General features: G+C 32.1%; 1 protein-coding gene across 13 annotated transcripts in view; it reads right to left on the bottom strand.

The window, feature by feature from the left end:
• The window catches only part of CDKL3 (cyclin dependent kinase like 3), a 62,444-nt gene that overhangs the window by 32,708 nt on the left and 12,890 nt on the right, over positions 1-16,846 (bottom strand). For all 13 annotated transcript variants that reach the window (XM_072957236.1, XM_072957235.1, XM_072957233.1 and 10 more), the window contains exons 4-7: positions 14,795-14,973; positions 5,845-5,957; positions 4,457-4,596; positions 331-419 (exon numbers count right to left, since the gene is read on the bottom strand). In XM_072957236.1, coding sequence (XP_072813337.1) covers positions 331-419; positions 4,457-4,596; positions 5,845-5,957; positions 14,795-14,973 — 521 coding nt within the window. The remainder of the gene's footprint in view (positions 1-330; positions 420-4,456; positions 4,597-5,844; positions 5,958-14,794; positions 14,974-16,846) is intronic.

The raw sequence follows: 16,846 nt of genomic DNA, 5'->3' as shown, positions 1-16,846 counted from the left end.
AAGTTAAGAAGTATTGATTACTTATTTAATGTTATCTCTGGCATCTGATGACAATTGAGAATGTGTATAAAGAGCTTAGCACACTGTGTAGGACATAGTAACTGTGTAATGAATGCTAATTGCAATTATTTTTATTATTAGAATTTTCACCATGACACCTGTAATTCTACTGTTTACATAGTAAATACAGAAGCTCAGTAAGTTTTTGTTAAACTGAATTTTCATGTTGTTTAATATTAACCTATGTAGCAATTCTCGTGCTAGTAAAATTTCCTAATACAAAAACTTTTTAGTACACTAAAAAAGTCCACATTCATTCAAAATGCTTACTTTTCAATAAATCCATCTCTAGTAAAATACTCATGATGCAAAAGATCAGTAGATGATATCCTCTCAGCAGGATCAATTTGTAAACAAGCCTGGAAAATTTACAAATATTCTAATGTTAAATAAGCTCTTAACAGGGCTCCATAAGCTAAATGTTAAATTTATTTGACAAATGTAGATGTAATTAATTACTCAGAGCTAAGAGTTCTTGAAAAGATGGAATTAGACCTCAGGAATTTCTGACAGTGAGTTTTGACCATTTATTTTTCTAAGAAATTTATATTTGTAAGGCATTATTACAGGTTAAATATCATATGATTCTAACCAAAACAGAAGTTGGTCTATTTCTGCTGTAATTAGCAAGAATTAAATTAGCTTATTTTGATTATCTTATCAGTCTGGTAAGGTGCAAAGAAAGTTCATAGATAAGTATTTCCATTTTACAGAGCTAGAAGCATGATTAGCGATTTGCCAAACTAGAATTTTACCTCACATTGTCTGATTCTTAATCCAGTGCTCTATGGCATGAAACAATTTCACAAATATTCAAGCCCCCAAATCTTTCAATAATCCATTATCAGAACAGCTCTTTTCTTTTTCCTTATCTTGGGAGTATTTGAACTGAGTAGAGAACTCCCCCAAAATTCACAAAACAAAGAGATAATGGAAGGAAGAGTTTTAGATAATAAGTTGCATATAATTAACTCATATATAATTAAATAATCATAATTATAAATAGAATACATTTCTTTAATCAAAATATTAAAGATACAATTTGAATAAAAGCAATTTGCTTTATAATTTTCATTTTTCCTCTAAAATAAGGCAAAACGTACTACTAATAGGTAGCTTTTATTGATGCTTACTGTGTGCCATAAAACACTCTTTCTAGCCTCTTCCTATTACTTGATCCCAACAACAACCCTAGAAGGTAGGTATTATTGTTATCCTCATTGTATAGATGAGGAGACTGAGGCCCAGAGAGGCCAAGTAATTTATCTAAAATCTTGTAAATAGAAAAAGTAGAGTTAAAATCCAGAATAACCAAAGTAATTGAATATAATATTACATTTTGTTTATTTCAAAAGGTATACATTTAAATTGATTCACAGAAACAGTTGTAGAGATCTGTTATACAACAATGTGAATATAGTTAACAATACTGTACTGTATATTTTTATATTGGTAAGAGGATAGATTTCACATTATGTGTTTTTTAACCACAATTTAAACAAAATTGATTGACAAAGTAAAATTGAGTCCATTATCTACTTTATGATGTGGGAATACTCAGATCCTTAAAATCGCAGCTAGCTAAAAAATATGTGCTTATGTAGAAGATAATAGTAATCCATCAACAAAACTCAGTAAGAATGTGAAAAGGTCTGCCCAAGTCATAGCCTATTAAAAGCAGATAAATATTCCTTCTGTGAATAATATAATTCAGAAAATGTAAACACATGCCCTAGTTTGGGAAATGTAACAAGTGATACTTTGAGAAACAGACTAGCAGTTTCCCAAAAGAAATAAAAATATACATCTACACAAAGACTTGCAAGTGAATGTTAATAGCCATTTTATTAGTAATAGCCAAAAATAGGAAACAACCCAAAACAAGAGGATGAAAGACTATGATATGATCCATACACTGGAATACTACTCAGCAATAAAAATGAACACTGATACACACAAAAACATGAATGAATCTCTAAACCATAGTGCTAAGTTAAAGAAGCCAAACATAAAAGAGTATATACTATGTGATTTCAGTTACATACTGTTCTAGAAAATGTAAACTATAGTGACAGAAAGTACATCAGTGGTTGTCTGGGGATAGGAATGAAGGGAAAGATGGATTACAAAAGGACATAAGAACTTCTTTGGGAGTGATGGAAACATTAGTTAGGTAACTTGCTTGTGGTGGTGGTTTCACAGGTGAATACATCTATCAAAATTCATCAAATTGTACATCTGAAACATGTGTTTTAGTTCACTGTACAGAAATTATACCACAATAAAGTTTTCTTTAGAATTTAAATCTAGGAAAAAATACATACTCTATCTCAGATATTAAAATGTATTTTAAAGTTACAATAATCAATCAAAATTATAACTGTATTAGAATAAAGAGAAATCAACAAAATACAAACAGACCCAAGCATGTAGAAGCATTTCATCTAGAATAAATGTGGCATTCCAAATCACTGGATTATTCAAGTTGAAAAAAGTATTTACAACATATGACAAAAGACTAATATGCTTATTATTTTACAAATCAATATGAAAAGAGATACTTTAAATGACAAATAGGTTGAGGGTTCTTAAAGTAAGAACTACAAATGACCAATTAATATTAGTAAAATGTCCAACTTTCCTGTAATGATGTAAGTGCAATTTTTAAAAAGATTCTTATTCCTAACTTATTAAATTGGCAATATTTTAAAATTATAATATTCAACGTTAGATTGAGAGGAGAGATGACTTGAGAGTTCTTGAGGCTAAATCAGTGAAACTGTTCTGGAGGAAAATTAGCAAAATATGTCAAAAATTCTAAAAAGCATAAACCCTTTGGCCCACTATTCACACTTCTAGGAACTTATCCTAAGCAAATAATACAACAAGTTCATAAAGACATATAAAAGATGTTCACTGTAGCACCTTTACCAACAGTGAGGGAAAAAACCTGAAAACAAATGTCCAAAATTTCAAGATCAGTTAAATAAACTATAGTATAGTCTTACAATGAAACACTAGGCAACCATTGAAAATTATGATATAGTTCCATATTTATTGCCATAATAGTATGCTTATTATATACTGCTAAGTGAAAATAAACAGGTTACACAGTAGTGTATAAAGTGTGACACTTTTTAAAAAGCAAAATTTTCTATGCATATATTTGGCTGGAAAAAATCTAGAAGTATATAAACCAAAATATTAATAGCAATTTTTCTTGGATTGTAGGGACTGGAAAAATCTTAACTTCTCCTTTCTGTTTATCAAGCATTTCTACTTTTTCTATAATTATTATGTATTCTTTGTATAATCAAAACTATAATGAAAAAAATTAAAGTGAAAATGTAGTACACAAATCTGATCCTTTAATAAACTAGTTCTCTCCAGGTACCAATGAAATAACTTCCTTCAATAATAGTCTTTAGATGTTACCTCTCATTTGTTTAGGTTTATTTAAATAACAGCTATAATAATTAACACTAACAACAGTTGTTGACAGTTTATTCAAGGCCACCTGCTAAGAACATTTCTGCAATTAACTCATTTATCATTCATTCCCCCAAAATCAGTATTGGCAATGTTGTTTTACAGCCCAGTAAACTGAGGCACAGAGATTAAGTGACTTCCCCAAGTTTACAGAGCTTATTAGTGACAGAGCTGAGTTTTGAAGGTAGTTAATGTGAATCCAGAGCCTCTTCTTATAAACACTACACTATACTTGCTTCGAAATTTAGGTAACCATTTTTTAAAGGGCTATACATTAGAAATAAGATAATTTAGTTGATCCTGAAAAAGAAAACCAGCTGGAAAGAATATAAATAGAAAACAGGTAGAAGTAAGTAATTCTCTTACCTTTTGAATTCTGTACTAAGAATGCTAGCATATTTATTATATTGTTCAAAATGAAATTTGAAATTTAAACTAATTTAAGAGTGCTACACATGTTTTTGTTTTCTCCAGCTCAAGGTGAATTTTGGCACTGGTGTATGCTCAAGCAATATTAAAACTGCAGCTGCCAATGGCTTGTGTATACCTTAGGACACCACTGTACAAGGAACAGAACCCTTGGGTAGCCTGTTAGGAAGATTGGCTGTTAAGAGGTGGTAATAAACATAGTAAGTCTTAAGAATTTTTCCAGTTTATCTCTATTTATCAATAAAGTTGGGATAAACTAAAAATAATGGACAGGATTACCCTAGGGGGCTTTCAGTTCTAAGGGTCTATGACTTTTAATTTCTCTGAACTAAAGATATAAAGACAGAGGAAAACAACGACTTTTAACAGATAACATTACTTCACAAATCATTTTGGAATTGCATTAAAGTAATATCCCCAAACTGTATTATAATTTTTGCAAATTTCCCAGAAATAAATCCTTAAACTCTAAACATACGTGAACTATATCTGCCAACAATCCATTTAGCTTTGGGTATTTTTTTCTTGGACTTTTGGGGTGTTGGACTTGAGGAAGGACTACCCCAGTAAAAATGGGACTCTTGGAAAAGATACTCTGCAAGTGAGGTGTCAAATTGCCTGAAAAGAGAGGAAAAAAAATATATATATAGATAAAAGAAAACAAGGAGATTATTCTACAATCAAAATAATCAAATTGCTATATGGTCTGCATTAAATTACTAAAAAGGTAGAATAACAGTTAAGTTCTTTTAATTTTTAAAGTTGAACAAAGAACTATGTGAATACAGCATAAAAAATTTGAGCTTTTCCCCAGCAATCTGTCAATAGCACAGAGGCAGTAGAGAACTTAAAACCACCAGGTTCATTTTCTTTTCCCAAAATATAAGACAGAATGTATAATGTTATCAGAAAAAGGACATTCAAACTTTTACATATTCCCATATGAGTATCTAAATGGTTTAACTACCAAATGTTTATCAGCAAAGTCTTACTCAGAACAGCTAAAATATTAAAATTATTTAGAAACAGAAATACTGCAAAGAAGAAACAGGGCTATAGAATAGTAATAAAATAGAAAGAACTATAAATAGAAATGGAGAGAGCTAAGTTCAACACCAGTTTTGATATAACTAGTTCTGTGACCTTGGGCAAATTTTCCTTTTCTGTGCCTCGATCTCCCCATCTGTAAAATGACAAAATTGATCCCATCACCTTCAGGGTTCCTTCTAAAGGAGGTTAACCTCATAACCAGAACTTTAAAGATGACACAAAAAAGTATGATGTTCTAAGATAGATAGATAGATAGATAGATAGATAGAAGATAGATCGATCTCACTAAGCAAGGCTAACCATGAAAATGTTTGGGTAGTCAAAGCAGATCATCAAATAATTCAGCTATCATCAAATATATTTTTGAATAAGTTATTTAGCTATCTGCTTATATACTGTGGTTAAAAAAAGTTTTCTCAGTAAATAATTGGTTTTTTATTTCCAAGTGCTTCAAAAAATCTTTAAATCAACTCTATTATTTAGAACTCCTCTTTGAGAGAAGTAAACATTTGCAGAAGACAAAGTTTTAAAATTGTGAGGCAAATTGAAGTAGGTTTCTATTTTACTATTTTTCTTTGTATTGACCATCAACATATAACATAGATATTTGCATCAGGGAAAAGAAAAATATTACTTGTAAAATCAGAGGAGAATTTTCTACCTTCTTTATCAGCCTCAGGCATTCATCTACAATCATTTATCAAAACAATATTATTTACCGTTCTTTTGAAGAAAAAACTAAATTTGAAAATCAAGAAGAATTGATCTGGAACTATTTATTCGAGCCATTTAACAGTATATTTTAGTAATACCTACCTACTTTTAAAACAATTTTATGAAGTAAATCCAAATCAGAGCTGCTAGGAAGATAGGGATTTCCAGTGGCCATCTCAATGATCATACAGCCCAAAGCCCAGATATCCACAGGTCTGAAACAGACAAGAATATATCATTTTTTCATAAAGAAATACATAAAATATCTTTTTTTTTATATGTTTAAAATAAAGTTAAGGCTAAAGAAAAAAGACTGGTTAAGTGGTATTATTTATACATTTTCACTGTAACAAATGGCAACTTTAAAATATATATTAAATATTATCATGTTTTATTAATAATGTTAAATAGCTTATATTTATTTTATATGTGTGTGTCCTTATATTTAAACTGAACGAGAAGCCATGTAGCAGTCCAAAAAAATTTACTGTCTAATTCTAAAATTATCCCAAATACTTACATAAGGACATTATGATAGTTTATGAATTAGATAAGCTGAATACTAAAATCATCTAGTAGTGAAAAAGTAAAAATTAAAAATCTTAAATATTTTACCCCTTACACTCATTTATTTATCTTAATGCATTATAAGTCATCCATAAATAAGGCTTTTCCCCCTCACATAATCAGTTTTTTAAAAGCTTATATCCCTGGGGCTTTTAAATAGATAAAAAGATACCCAACATTACATTCAGAAGAAATTACAAATAAACACCACAATAAGATCTCTTTTTCACTGATCCAACTGATGAAAATTATAAAATTTGATAACTACTGTGTTGGTGAGGCTATGGAAAATGGATACTCACATGTATTGATCTGGGAGTGTAAACTCACACAACTTTTTGGGAGGAAAATTGGCAAAAGCTACCAAAATTTACAATGTACATACTTTTGACCAAACACCTTTATTCTGAAGAATTTATCCAGAGATCTACTCACACATGGGCACAAAGAGAAATTATATGAGAATTTCACTGCAGCATTGTTTGTGGTAGAAAAGACTGGAAACAATCTAAATATCCATCAATACAGGAATAGCTATGTTAATTTTTGAACAACCACACAATGAAATATTATCCAGCTGTTAAAAAGAATGAGGTAGGTCTACCTGTATGCATTAATATAAAGTGATCTCCAAGATAAGCTCTCAAAAGAAAAAAGCAAGATTCGTTACAGAAATCAAAGAAGACATAAATAAATGGAGAGTCCAAGTTCATGGATTGCAATATTAAACACTGTCAAAATGTCAGTTCTTTCCAAGTTGATCTACAGATTCAATGAAATCCTAATCAAAATCCAATCTGGATAGCAATAAATTGATTCTAAAGTTTATATGGAAAAGCAATAGAACCAGAAAAGCCAACATAATGTTGAAGAAGAACAGTCAGAGGAAAGATATCACCTGACTTCAAAACATACTATAAAGCTAAGGTAAGCAAGGCAGTATGATATTGGTGGAAAAACAGACAAAGAGATCAAGAGAACAAAATAAAGTGCCCAGAAATAGACTCAAAGAAATATACTCAACTGACCTTTGACAATGAGCAAAGGCAATTCAGGATAGAAGGGGAAGTCATTTCAATAAATGATACTGGAACAACTGTAAATCCATGTGTAAAAAGAAATGAAACTAGACACAGACCTTACACCTTTCACAAAAAATTAACTCAAAATGGATCAGAGACCTAAATGTAATATACAAAACTATAAAACTTCTAGATAATAATGTAAGAGAAAATCTAGATGACCATGTGATTGGTGGTGAGTTTTTAGATGGCAACATTGAAAGCATAATCCACAAAAGAAAAAAATGGGTAAGTTAGTACATCATTAAAATTTAAATCTTCTGCTCTGGGAAAGACACTATTAAAAGAATGAAAAGAGGAGCCACAGAGTTGGAGAAAATATTTGCAAAACACACGTCTGATAAATGACTTGTGTCCAAAATAAACAAAGCACTCTTAAAACTCAACAGTAAGAAAACAAATAAAAACTCAAATTAAAAATTGGGCAAAATATCTGAAAAGACTCACCAAAGAAGATATACACATGTCAAATAAGCATATGAAAGCATGCTCAATATCATATGTAACCAGGGAATTGTAAATTAAAGTACTAATGAGATAGATACACCATACACCTATTGGAATGGCTAAAATCTAAAACACTGAAACAGCAAATGCTGGTAAGAATGTTGGAACAACAGGAACTCTCATTTATTGCTGGCGGGAATGCAAAATGATACAGACACTTTGGAAGACAACGTCTAACAAAGCTAAATATAGTCCTACCAAACAATCCAGCCATAATTGCACTCCTTGGTATTTAGCTAAATGAGTCGAAAAATTTATGTCTACAAAAAACCTGCACATGAATGTTTATAACAGCTTGATCCATAATTGCGAAAAACTTATCTAAGTGAAGTGAGCCAGAAAGAGAAAGAAAAATACCATATGATATCACTTATATGTGGAATCTAAAGAAAAAAATACAAACGAACTTATTTACAAAACAGAAACAGACTCACAGACATAGAAAACAAACTTATGGTAACAAGGCAGGGAAGGGGGTGGGAAGGGATAAATTGAGAGTTCAAGATTTGCAGATACTAACCAACATATATAAAATAGATAAACAAGTTTATACTGTATAGCACAGGGAACTATATTCAATATCTTGTAGTAACTTATAATGAAAAAGAATATTAAATGAAAAAATTATTCTACAAATATAAAGCATATGCTTATAAATAAAAAAGATGTCATTTATTAGCTGAATGTAGAAACAAACTGCCAGACATACATACAATGGAATATTATTTAGTGATCAAAAGAAATAGCTATTGAGCCATAAAAATACCCAAGAAGGAACCTTAAATATACATTACTAAGTGAAAGAAGCTAGTCTGAAAAGGTAACATAATGTATGATTCCAACTACATGACATTCTGGAAAAGGCAAGAGTATAGAGAGATTTAAAAGATCAGTGGTTGCCAGGGGTTCAGGGAAAAGGAGGGGAAGACTAAAAGTAGAGCACATAGGATTTTTTTGGGCTTTGAAACTATTCTGTATGATACTGTAAGGGTATATATATGACATTATACATTAGTCAAGCCCCACAGGAAATACAACATAGAGAATAAATATTAATGTAAACTATGGACTTTAATTAATGATAATATATAAATATTGGTTTATCATTTCTAACAAATGTACCAAACTAATCTTAGATATTAATAATAGAGAAACTGTGCTGTTGGGGGGGATAGAGGAGATATATGGGAACCCTGTACTTTCTGTTCAATTTTTCTTTAAACCAAAAATTGCTCTTAAAAAGTAAAATACATTAATTTCAAAAGTTAAGAGAAAAAAGCAAGATTCTGTGCAATATATATAGTATATTCCTATTTCTTTTTAAAAGGAAGGAAGTGTGTGTGTATATATGTCTGTGTGTATTGCCAGAAAATGATTTTAAGGCATAAATGACTTAATGTATACAATTTTTCCAGTCCACATTACAACAAAAACTGGATAATATAATAGGAATAAGCTTGCTTATTTCACAAAAAAGACATGAGACACACAAGTAAAGTAAAACAGCAGGTGTAAATCCAACAATATCACTAATAACATAGTGTGAATAGATTAAGCAATCTACTCAAAAGGCAGAGATTGTAAGCCTGAATTTAAAAAAAACATAATTCAACTATATGCTATTTACAGGAGACACATTTTATATTCCAATATAGAAACAGATTAAAAGTAAAAGGAATGAAAAAGATATATCAAGCAAACAACAACCACAAGAAAGCTGGACAAAATAGAGTTCAAAAAGAAAATGTTACTAGAGATAATGTTATAATGATAAAAGGATCAATTCATCAGAAAGTTATAACAATTATAAACATGTCTAGAACAACTAGACAGATCAACAAAGAAACAGAACAACACTAAAACCAATTAGACCTAATAGACATCTATAGACTACTTCATCCAACAACATAATATACATTGTCTTAAGTCACATGGAACATTCTCCAAGATAGGACCATATGGTAGGCCATAAAGAAACCTCAATAACGTTAAAAGGACAGAAATGATACAAAGTATTTCTTCTATCACAATTGAATACAATTACATATAAGTAGGAAGGAAATCTGGAGGAAATTAAACAACATACTACTCAATAACAAATGTATCAAAGAAGAAATCAAAAGGGGAAACAGAAAATAATTTGAGATGAATGAAAATGAAGATACATAACATTTATGGGATGCAGGTAAAGCAGTACTTAGAAATTTGTAACTGTAAATGCTTAAATGCCTATATTAAGAATTAAGACAGATGTAAAACCTAACCTTCCACCATAAGACACTGGAAAAAGAAGAGCAAACTAAAACTACAGCAAGCAGAAAGAAGGAAATAATAAAGATTAGAGTGAAAATGTAATAGAGAATTTTTTAAATAGAGAAAAAGCAATGAAACAAAAAGCTGGTTCTTTTTAAAAATCAACAAAATGGACATTTAGCTAGAATGATTAAGAAAAAAAGAGCAAAGACTCAAACTGTTAGAGTCAGAAATTAAAGAAGTAATACTTCTACCAACTTTACGAAAATAAAAAGTATTATCAAAAAATACAATGAGTAATTGTACACCAACATATTAGATAGTTTAAAGGACAGTTACTGAAAAAAACACAAATTGCTAAAGTTGGTCAAGAAGAAATAAGACAATCTAACTAAATGTATAGCATGTGAAAATTCTAAAATAATAACCGAAAAACTATACATAAAGGAAAGCCCAGGCCCAGATGGCTTCACAACTGAATGCTGCCAAACATTTAAAGAAGAATTAATGCCAATTATTCATAAACACTTTCAAAAAATAGAAGAGGAATGAATGCTTCCCAACTCCTTTTCAGACACCAGTATTACCCTGATATCAAAATCAGACAAAAACATCACTAGAAAAGAAAACTGCACACCAATATCTCTTATAAATACGGATACAAAAATTCTCAACAAAACACTAGCAATATGAATCCAGTAGCACATAAAAAGAATTACACACCATGATCAAGTGGGATTAATCCCAGGAACACAGGTTAATTCAACATGTAAAAATCAATTAATGTAATACATTATATCAATAGATTTAAAAAACAAATTTAATATAATCATCTCAATGTATTTGACCAACATTCTTTCATGATAAAAACCCTGAATAAACTAGAAATTAGAAGAAAACTTTGTCAATCTGATAAAGGGCATCAATGAAAAACCCACAGCATACTTTGTAGTAAAAGATTAGATGTTTTTCCCCTAAGACTATGACTAAGACAAGAATGTCTGCTCTCACTTCTATTCAACACTGTGCTGGAGATTCTGGCCAAAGAAACCATGCAGGAAAAAGAAAGAACATGCATACCAGAAAAGAAGTAAAATTATCTCTATTCACAGATAACATGATTTTGTATACAGAAAGTCCTATGAAATCCACTGAACAATTATTAAAATTAATAAATTCAGCCAGGTTGCAGGACAAAAGATCAATATATAAAAATCAGTTGTATTTTTTTACACTTGTAATAGACAATCTGAAAATGAAACTAAGAAAATTTGATTCACAATAGCATCAATAAGAATAAAATACTTAGGACTAAATTTAACAAAAAGTGTAAAAATATGCTGTGAAAGCTACAAAAAACACTGTTGAAAGAAATCAAAGATCTAAATAAACAGAAAAACGTCTAATATTCATAGATTAGCAGCCTTAACATTGTTAAGATGGCAATATTGTCCAAAGTGATTTACAGATATACAATCCCTATCAGAATTCTAGCTGTCTTTTTAGCAAAACAACAACAAAACCAACAACAACAATAACAAATCAAATCTGATCTTAAAATTTACATGGAATTGCAAGAGACCCAGAACAGCCAAAACAACCTTAGAAAAACAAAGCTGTGGGACTCACACGTCCCAATTTCAAAATAGCTACAAAGTAGTGGTCATCAAGACACTGTAGCTCTGGAACAAGGATAGCCATACAGATCAGTGGAATAGAACTGGAAGTCCAGAAATAAACACATCTATGGTCAACTGATTTTCAACAAAGGTGCCAAGACCATTCAATGAGGGAAAAAAATAATCTCTTCAACAAATGGTGCTGGGACAACTGGCCAGCTACATGCAAAAGAATGAAGTTAGATCCTTACCTTACATCATATACAAAAATTAACTCAAAATAGATGGAAGACTTAAGTGTAAGAACTAAAACTATTAAACTAAGAAGAAAATAGAAGAGTAAATCTTAACAACCTTGGATTTGGCAAAGGATTCTTAAAATATGACACCAAAAGCACAGGCAACAAATTTAAAAAATAGATAAACTGGACTTCATCAAAATTAAAAACTTTTGTGTGTCAAATGACACCATCAAGAAAATGAAGAGACAACCTACAAGAATGAGAGAAAATATTTGCAAATATATACTCTGATAAGGAATTTGTACCTAGAGTACACTAAAAATTCTTACGGCTTAGTAATAAAAGGCCAATCCAATTTTAAAATAGTCTAAGAACAGGTATTTCTCCAAGGAAGATATATAAGTGGCCAACAAGCACATGAAAACATGCTCAGCAATCATTAATCATCAAGGAAATGCAAATCAAACCAACAATGAGATACCACTTCACATCCACGAGGATGACTAGAATCCAAACGTCAGATAACAAGTGTTAGTGAGGATGTGGAGAAATTTGTAAACTTCTTACTCTGCTGGTGGGAAAATAAAATGATGCAGACATTTTGGAAAACAGTCTGACACTGCCTCAAAAGATTAAACACAGAGTTATAATTTCAACTCCTAGGTACACATCCAAAAGAAATGAAGACATATGTCCACACTAAAATGTGTATACAAATGTTCACAGCAGTATTACTCATAATAGCCAAAAAGTGGAAACAATCAAAATGTCCATCAACTAATGAATGGGTAAATAAAATGTGGTATATCCATAAAATGGATATTATTCAGCCAAAAAAAAAATGAAGTACTGATACATGCTACAACATGGATGAATCTTGAAAACAATATGCTAAGAGAGAGGTATCAGTTCCAAAGGACCAGATATTGCATAATTCTATATATATGAAATGTCCAGAATAGGCAAATCCAGAGAAAATGAAAGTAGATTGGTGACTGCCTAGGCCTGGAGGGCTTGGGAGGAAGGCAAGTGACTGCTAATGGGTACAAGGTTTCTTTTGGGGGTGATAAAAACGTTCTCAAATTGAATGTGGTAATGTCTGCACAACTCTGTAAATAATAACTAAAGACCACTGAATTGTATACTTTAAATGTGCGAATTGTATGGTATGTGAATCATATTTCCAAAAAAGATATCATAAAAAAGGCTAGACTACACTAAGTAGATAAATTTTTGAGTGACAAAACTATTAAAAACGCAAGGAACTAATTATAATAAAAGTCAATATCAGTTACTTTTGAGGGAATAGAGTACTGTAATTGGAATAGACATGGAAGGTCTTCTGGGGTGGCCAGCAAAATTCTAATTTTCAACCTGGTGGTGGAGCTATATATTTATCGTGTGAGCTTTTCCTGTATCTGTATTTTGTTTTACAATAAAAAGATGTTTTAAAAACTCACTAGCAAATTTATTTCAAACACAATGTGAAGCCTCGTAGAATCCAAAGTGATCATATATAAGACATCAATTTTGGCTCTGTGGAATACAAGAGATTACACCCATCCTCAAGGAACTTATCTTTCAGCAAGTATATTAAAAAAGAGCTAGATAGAATGAGATCATATTAAATATTAATGGTCACAAAATTTACAGATAATATACAAAACAGTTTAGAAGAGGATATGATTGGGGGCAAAGGATAGGAGTCAGGGGGTACACCAGAAAAGGCATTTAAGTACATCACAAGCAGAGGGTAGAACTGACAGAGATCTTATGAAGACTACATTGAGCATTTACCAAATTTCCTTTTTTTCATTCATTAAATCATGTAATCCTTACAACAAACCTATGAAGCTGGTTCCATTATTATTTCCTTTATACACATAAAGTAACTGAAGCACAGAGGTGATCTACATAGGGCATCAGTGGTAAAAGAACAGTAGAAAAGGTACCCAGGACTGACTTCAGGCAAATTAGTTTACCTTTCTTAGTGTCTTAGACTCTATCTGCCTTAGTGTCCTTATTTAAAATGGGGATGATAATAGTAGCATCTCCATCACAGGGTCGTTGTGAAAAACAGACAATTTAATACATATAAAGCATTGAGAACAGTTTCTAGCAGGAAGTAAGAACTTATTAATGTTAGATATTATTATAATATCAGAATAATGGTTTCTAGGAAAAGCATGTGAGAACATTCCCTCCCCCTATTTCTTGTATTACGTTGTACAATTTGGTCCCTTTATGTTCTTCAAGATTCATTATTTGTATATTAGATTGCTGTTTCATATACTGTTTCACAATAGATAGATTCATACTACTTTTTGAGGCATCTAGAACAGTACAGTTCTAAAATTATTATTTGCTAGTCTTTGCAAAGACGGTGCCATATTCAGGAAATAGGAAATTTGGCAGTTCCTGTGGAAACACAGGCAGAGCACACTAAATGATTTTTAAATCTTTGTAGAATGTAAAGGTTACAGAGAAGCAGAGGAGGCCACTCTCTTAAGGGTTGGGTTCAGTCTAAAGTGAGCACAGCCTGAGGAATGTCTGCATAGGCCTTCTAGGGCTGGGGCCACGCAGGCCCAGAGGGCAAGCGTAGTAACATCAATAGCCAGCAGGGCAGGCGCCGAGGGTCTCTCTGTTCTACTTTGAGGTGTCCTTTTTCTCGCCCCAACCCAGATGCAGAAGGTAGAGGATGTCAGCAGTAGGGGTGAAAGATACACCAAGGGAAAAAAGAGATGGCTAGGAAAGGCCAGTGAGGATCCCCAAATATACATACTTTCCGTAAGAGGTGTCTTTTAATACTAATTCTGGAGCTCTATACCAGCGTGTGGCCACATAGTCCGTATAAACGTCTCCAGGAGCTGCTAGAGTTCGTGCAAAACCAAAATCACAGAGTTTAGTAATTCCTGACTGGGATACTAAAATATTCTCAGGTTTTATATCTCGATGAATGATCTAAAAAAAAAACAGAAGATGCAATATATTAAAATAAGGCTTAATTATCTAGAGAATCTCTCAACAATTACACAGAAGAAAGCTAGCTAATTAAGACAGTAAAGCTATTTTCTTACCACAGTCAAAGGATTAATTACACAACGCAAAAGCTACATAGTCACATACTTTCAATTCTTGCCCCATCCATCATTTCAAAATGAAGCCAAGAAAATAGACATAATACTAAAAAGGTAAACCACATTCCTAAAAGGAAAAGCAATCACAAGAACTTAATGGAAAAAGTTTATATTTCTTTATCTCATGTCACACTCTACGTACTGCCCTTTCTCTCATTTCCTTCATACCTAAACTTCTTGAAGATATTAACTTCATTTAGTCTTCACTTTAGGACCACTCATTCACTCCTCAGGATAAAGCAATCTGTCTTCTCCCACATTCCATTAACCTGCCCTAGCCAAAGTCATCAACAACCTCATTGCTGCTACATCCAATAACCATCCTTCAATACATATCTTACTTGATATCTCAGTGTAAAAATGTTGGCAACCAATCCTCCACTCCTGATTTCTGGGACCTAAAATTTCCCAGTCTCCTTCTAGGGCAGTTCCTTTCTCTCTGTATGTCCCTTAAACATAGGGTTCTAGCCTTAGGCTTTCTCTACTCATATGTCTTGTTTCCTGCACAATTTCATCTATTTTTAAATTTGTTTAGCACTTTCTTCACTTGGTTATGGGGACATTATATTCTCTTGGGCTTCTTCCCACTTACTGGCTATTCTATCTCAATCTCATCTACTCTTACAGTCTTAGTAACTATCCATATACTAATGATTTCCAAAGTTCTGTCTCTAACCAAGATCTCTCTCCCAGTTTCCACAAGGAGTGGAAATCCACAAGAAGTCCCACAATATTGACTCACCCCCACCCCTGAACTCGGCAAATCCAAAACTAAATGCATAATTTTCTCCCCCAAACCTATTTGTTGTTAACAGTTCTTTAGGTCAGTGAATGAAACCAACATTGATCCCATGGCTCAAGCCAGAAATTAAGGCATTTTTCTCCCACAAGTCCCATAATCTCTCAACCTGTCTACTTCTCTCCCTAGTTGAAGTTCCCTCAGCTCTCTCACCAAAATTACTACATTAGCAAATAGTCTCCCTGAATTCACTCTGATCCCCTCCAATCCACTATCCACAATGAAATCACAGTGCTATTTTAAAATCACATGTATGATCATGGCATTCTTCTGCTTAACATCGTTCAAAGATTCTTAATCCCACAGGACAAATTTGAAACTCCTTAAAATGGCTGGTAAGGCCTTATAGGATTTGACCCCTGCTTACCTTTTCAATCTCCGTCCCCTAGCCTACAGAATATTACTTTCCCAATTTTATAGGTCTCATCAGTTTTTGCATTTGCTGATGCTGTTCCAACTGCCTAGAACACTTCACCCGGCCAGCTGTTTCCTCAGGTCTCAGCTGAGATGTTTGTATTAAGATGTTCCTTCTATAAGTTCTCACAGCATTCTTCACTTCCTCCATCATGATATTTCTCATCTTTATTATTAATTGCCTATTTACTTGTTTGTCACTCCCACTAGACTATAAATTCCATGAGGGCAAGATATATGTCTATCATTTTTAACCTATATCCCTAGTGTGCAGTACAGTGCCTAAAACAAAGAAGGCATTTTAAAAGTTTATCACATGAATTCAGCATATTCTCATCACCAGCAAAGTATCACAGCATGAGTGAAAATATCTCATTGACAGAAATCTGGGGTCTTTCCTTTTTTATACAATTTATTGCTATAAGCCTTTAGGACTGCCTCTCGTTCTGCCTCAGTCTCCCACCATAAATGGCCAAAAAATTAA

The sequence above is a fragment of the Vicugna pacos genome, chromosome 3 (genome assembly GCF_048564905.1).
Source record: "Vicugna pacos chromosome 3, VicPac4, whole genome shotgun sequence".
NCBI classification, from domain to species: domain Eukaryota; kingdom Metazoa; phylum Chordata; class Mammalia; order Artiodactyla; family Camelidae; genus Vicugna; species Vicugna pacos.
This window is presented reverse-complemented; position numbering and strand designations above follow the sequence as displayed.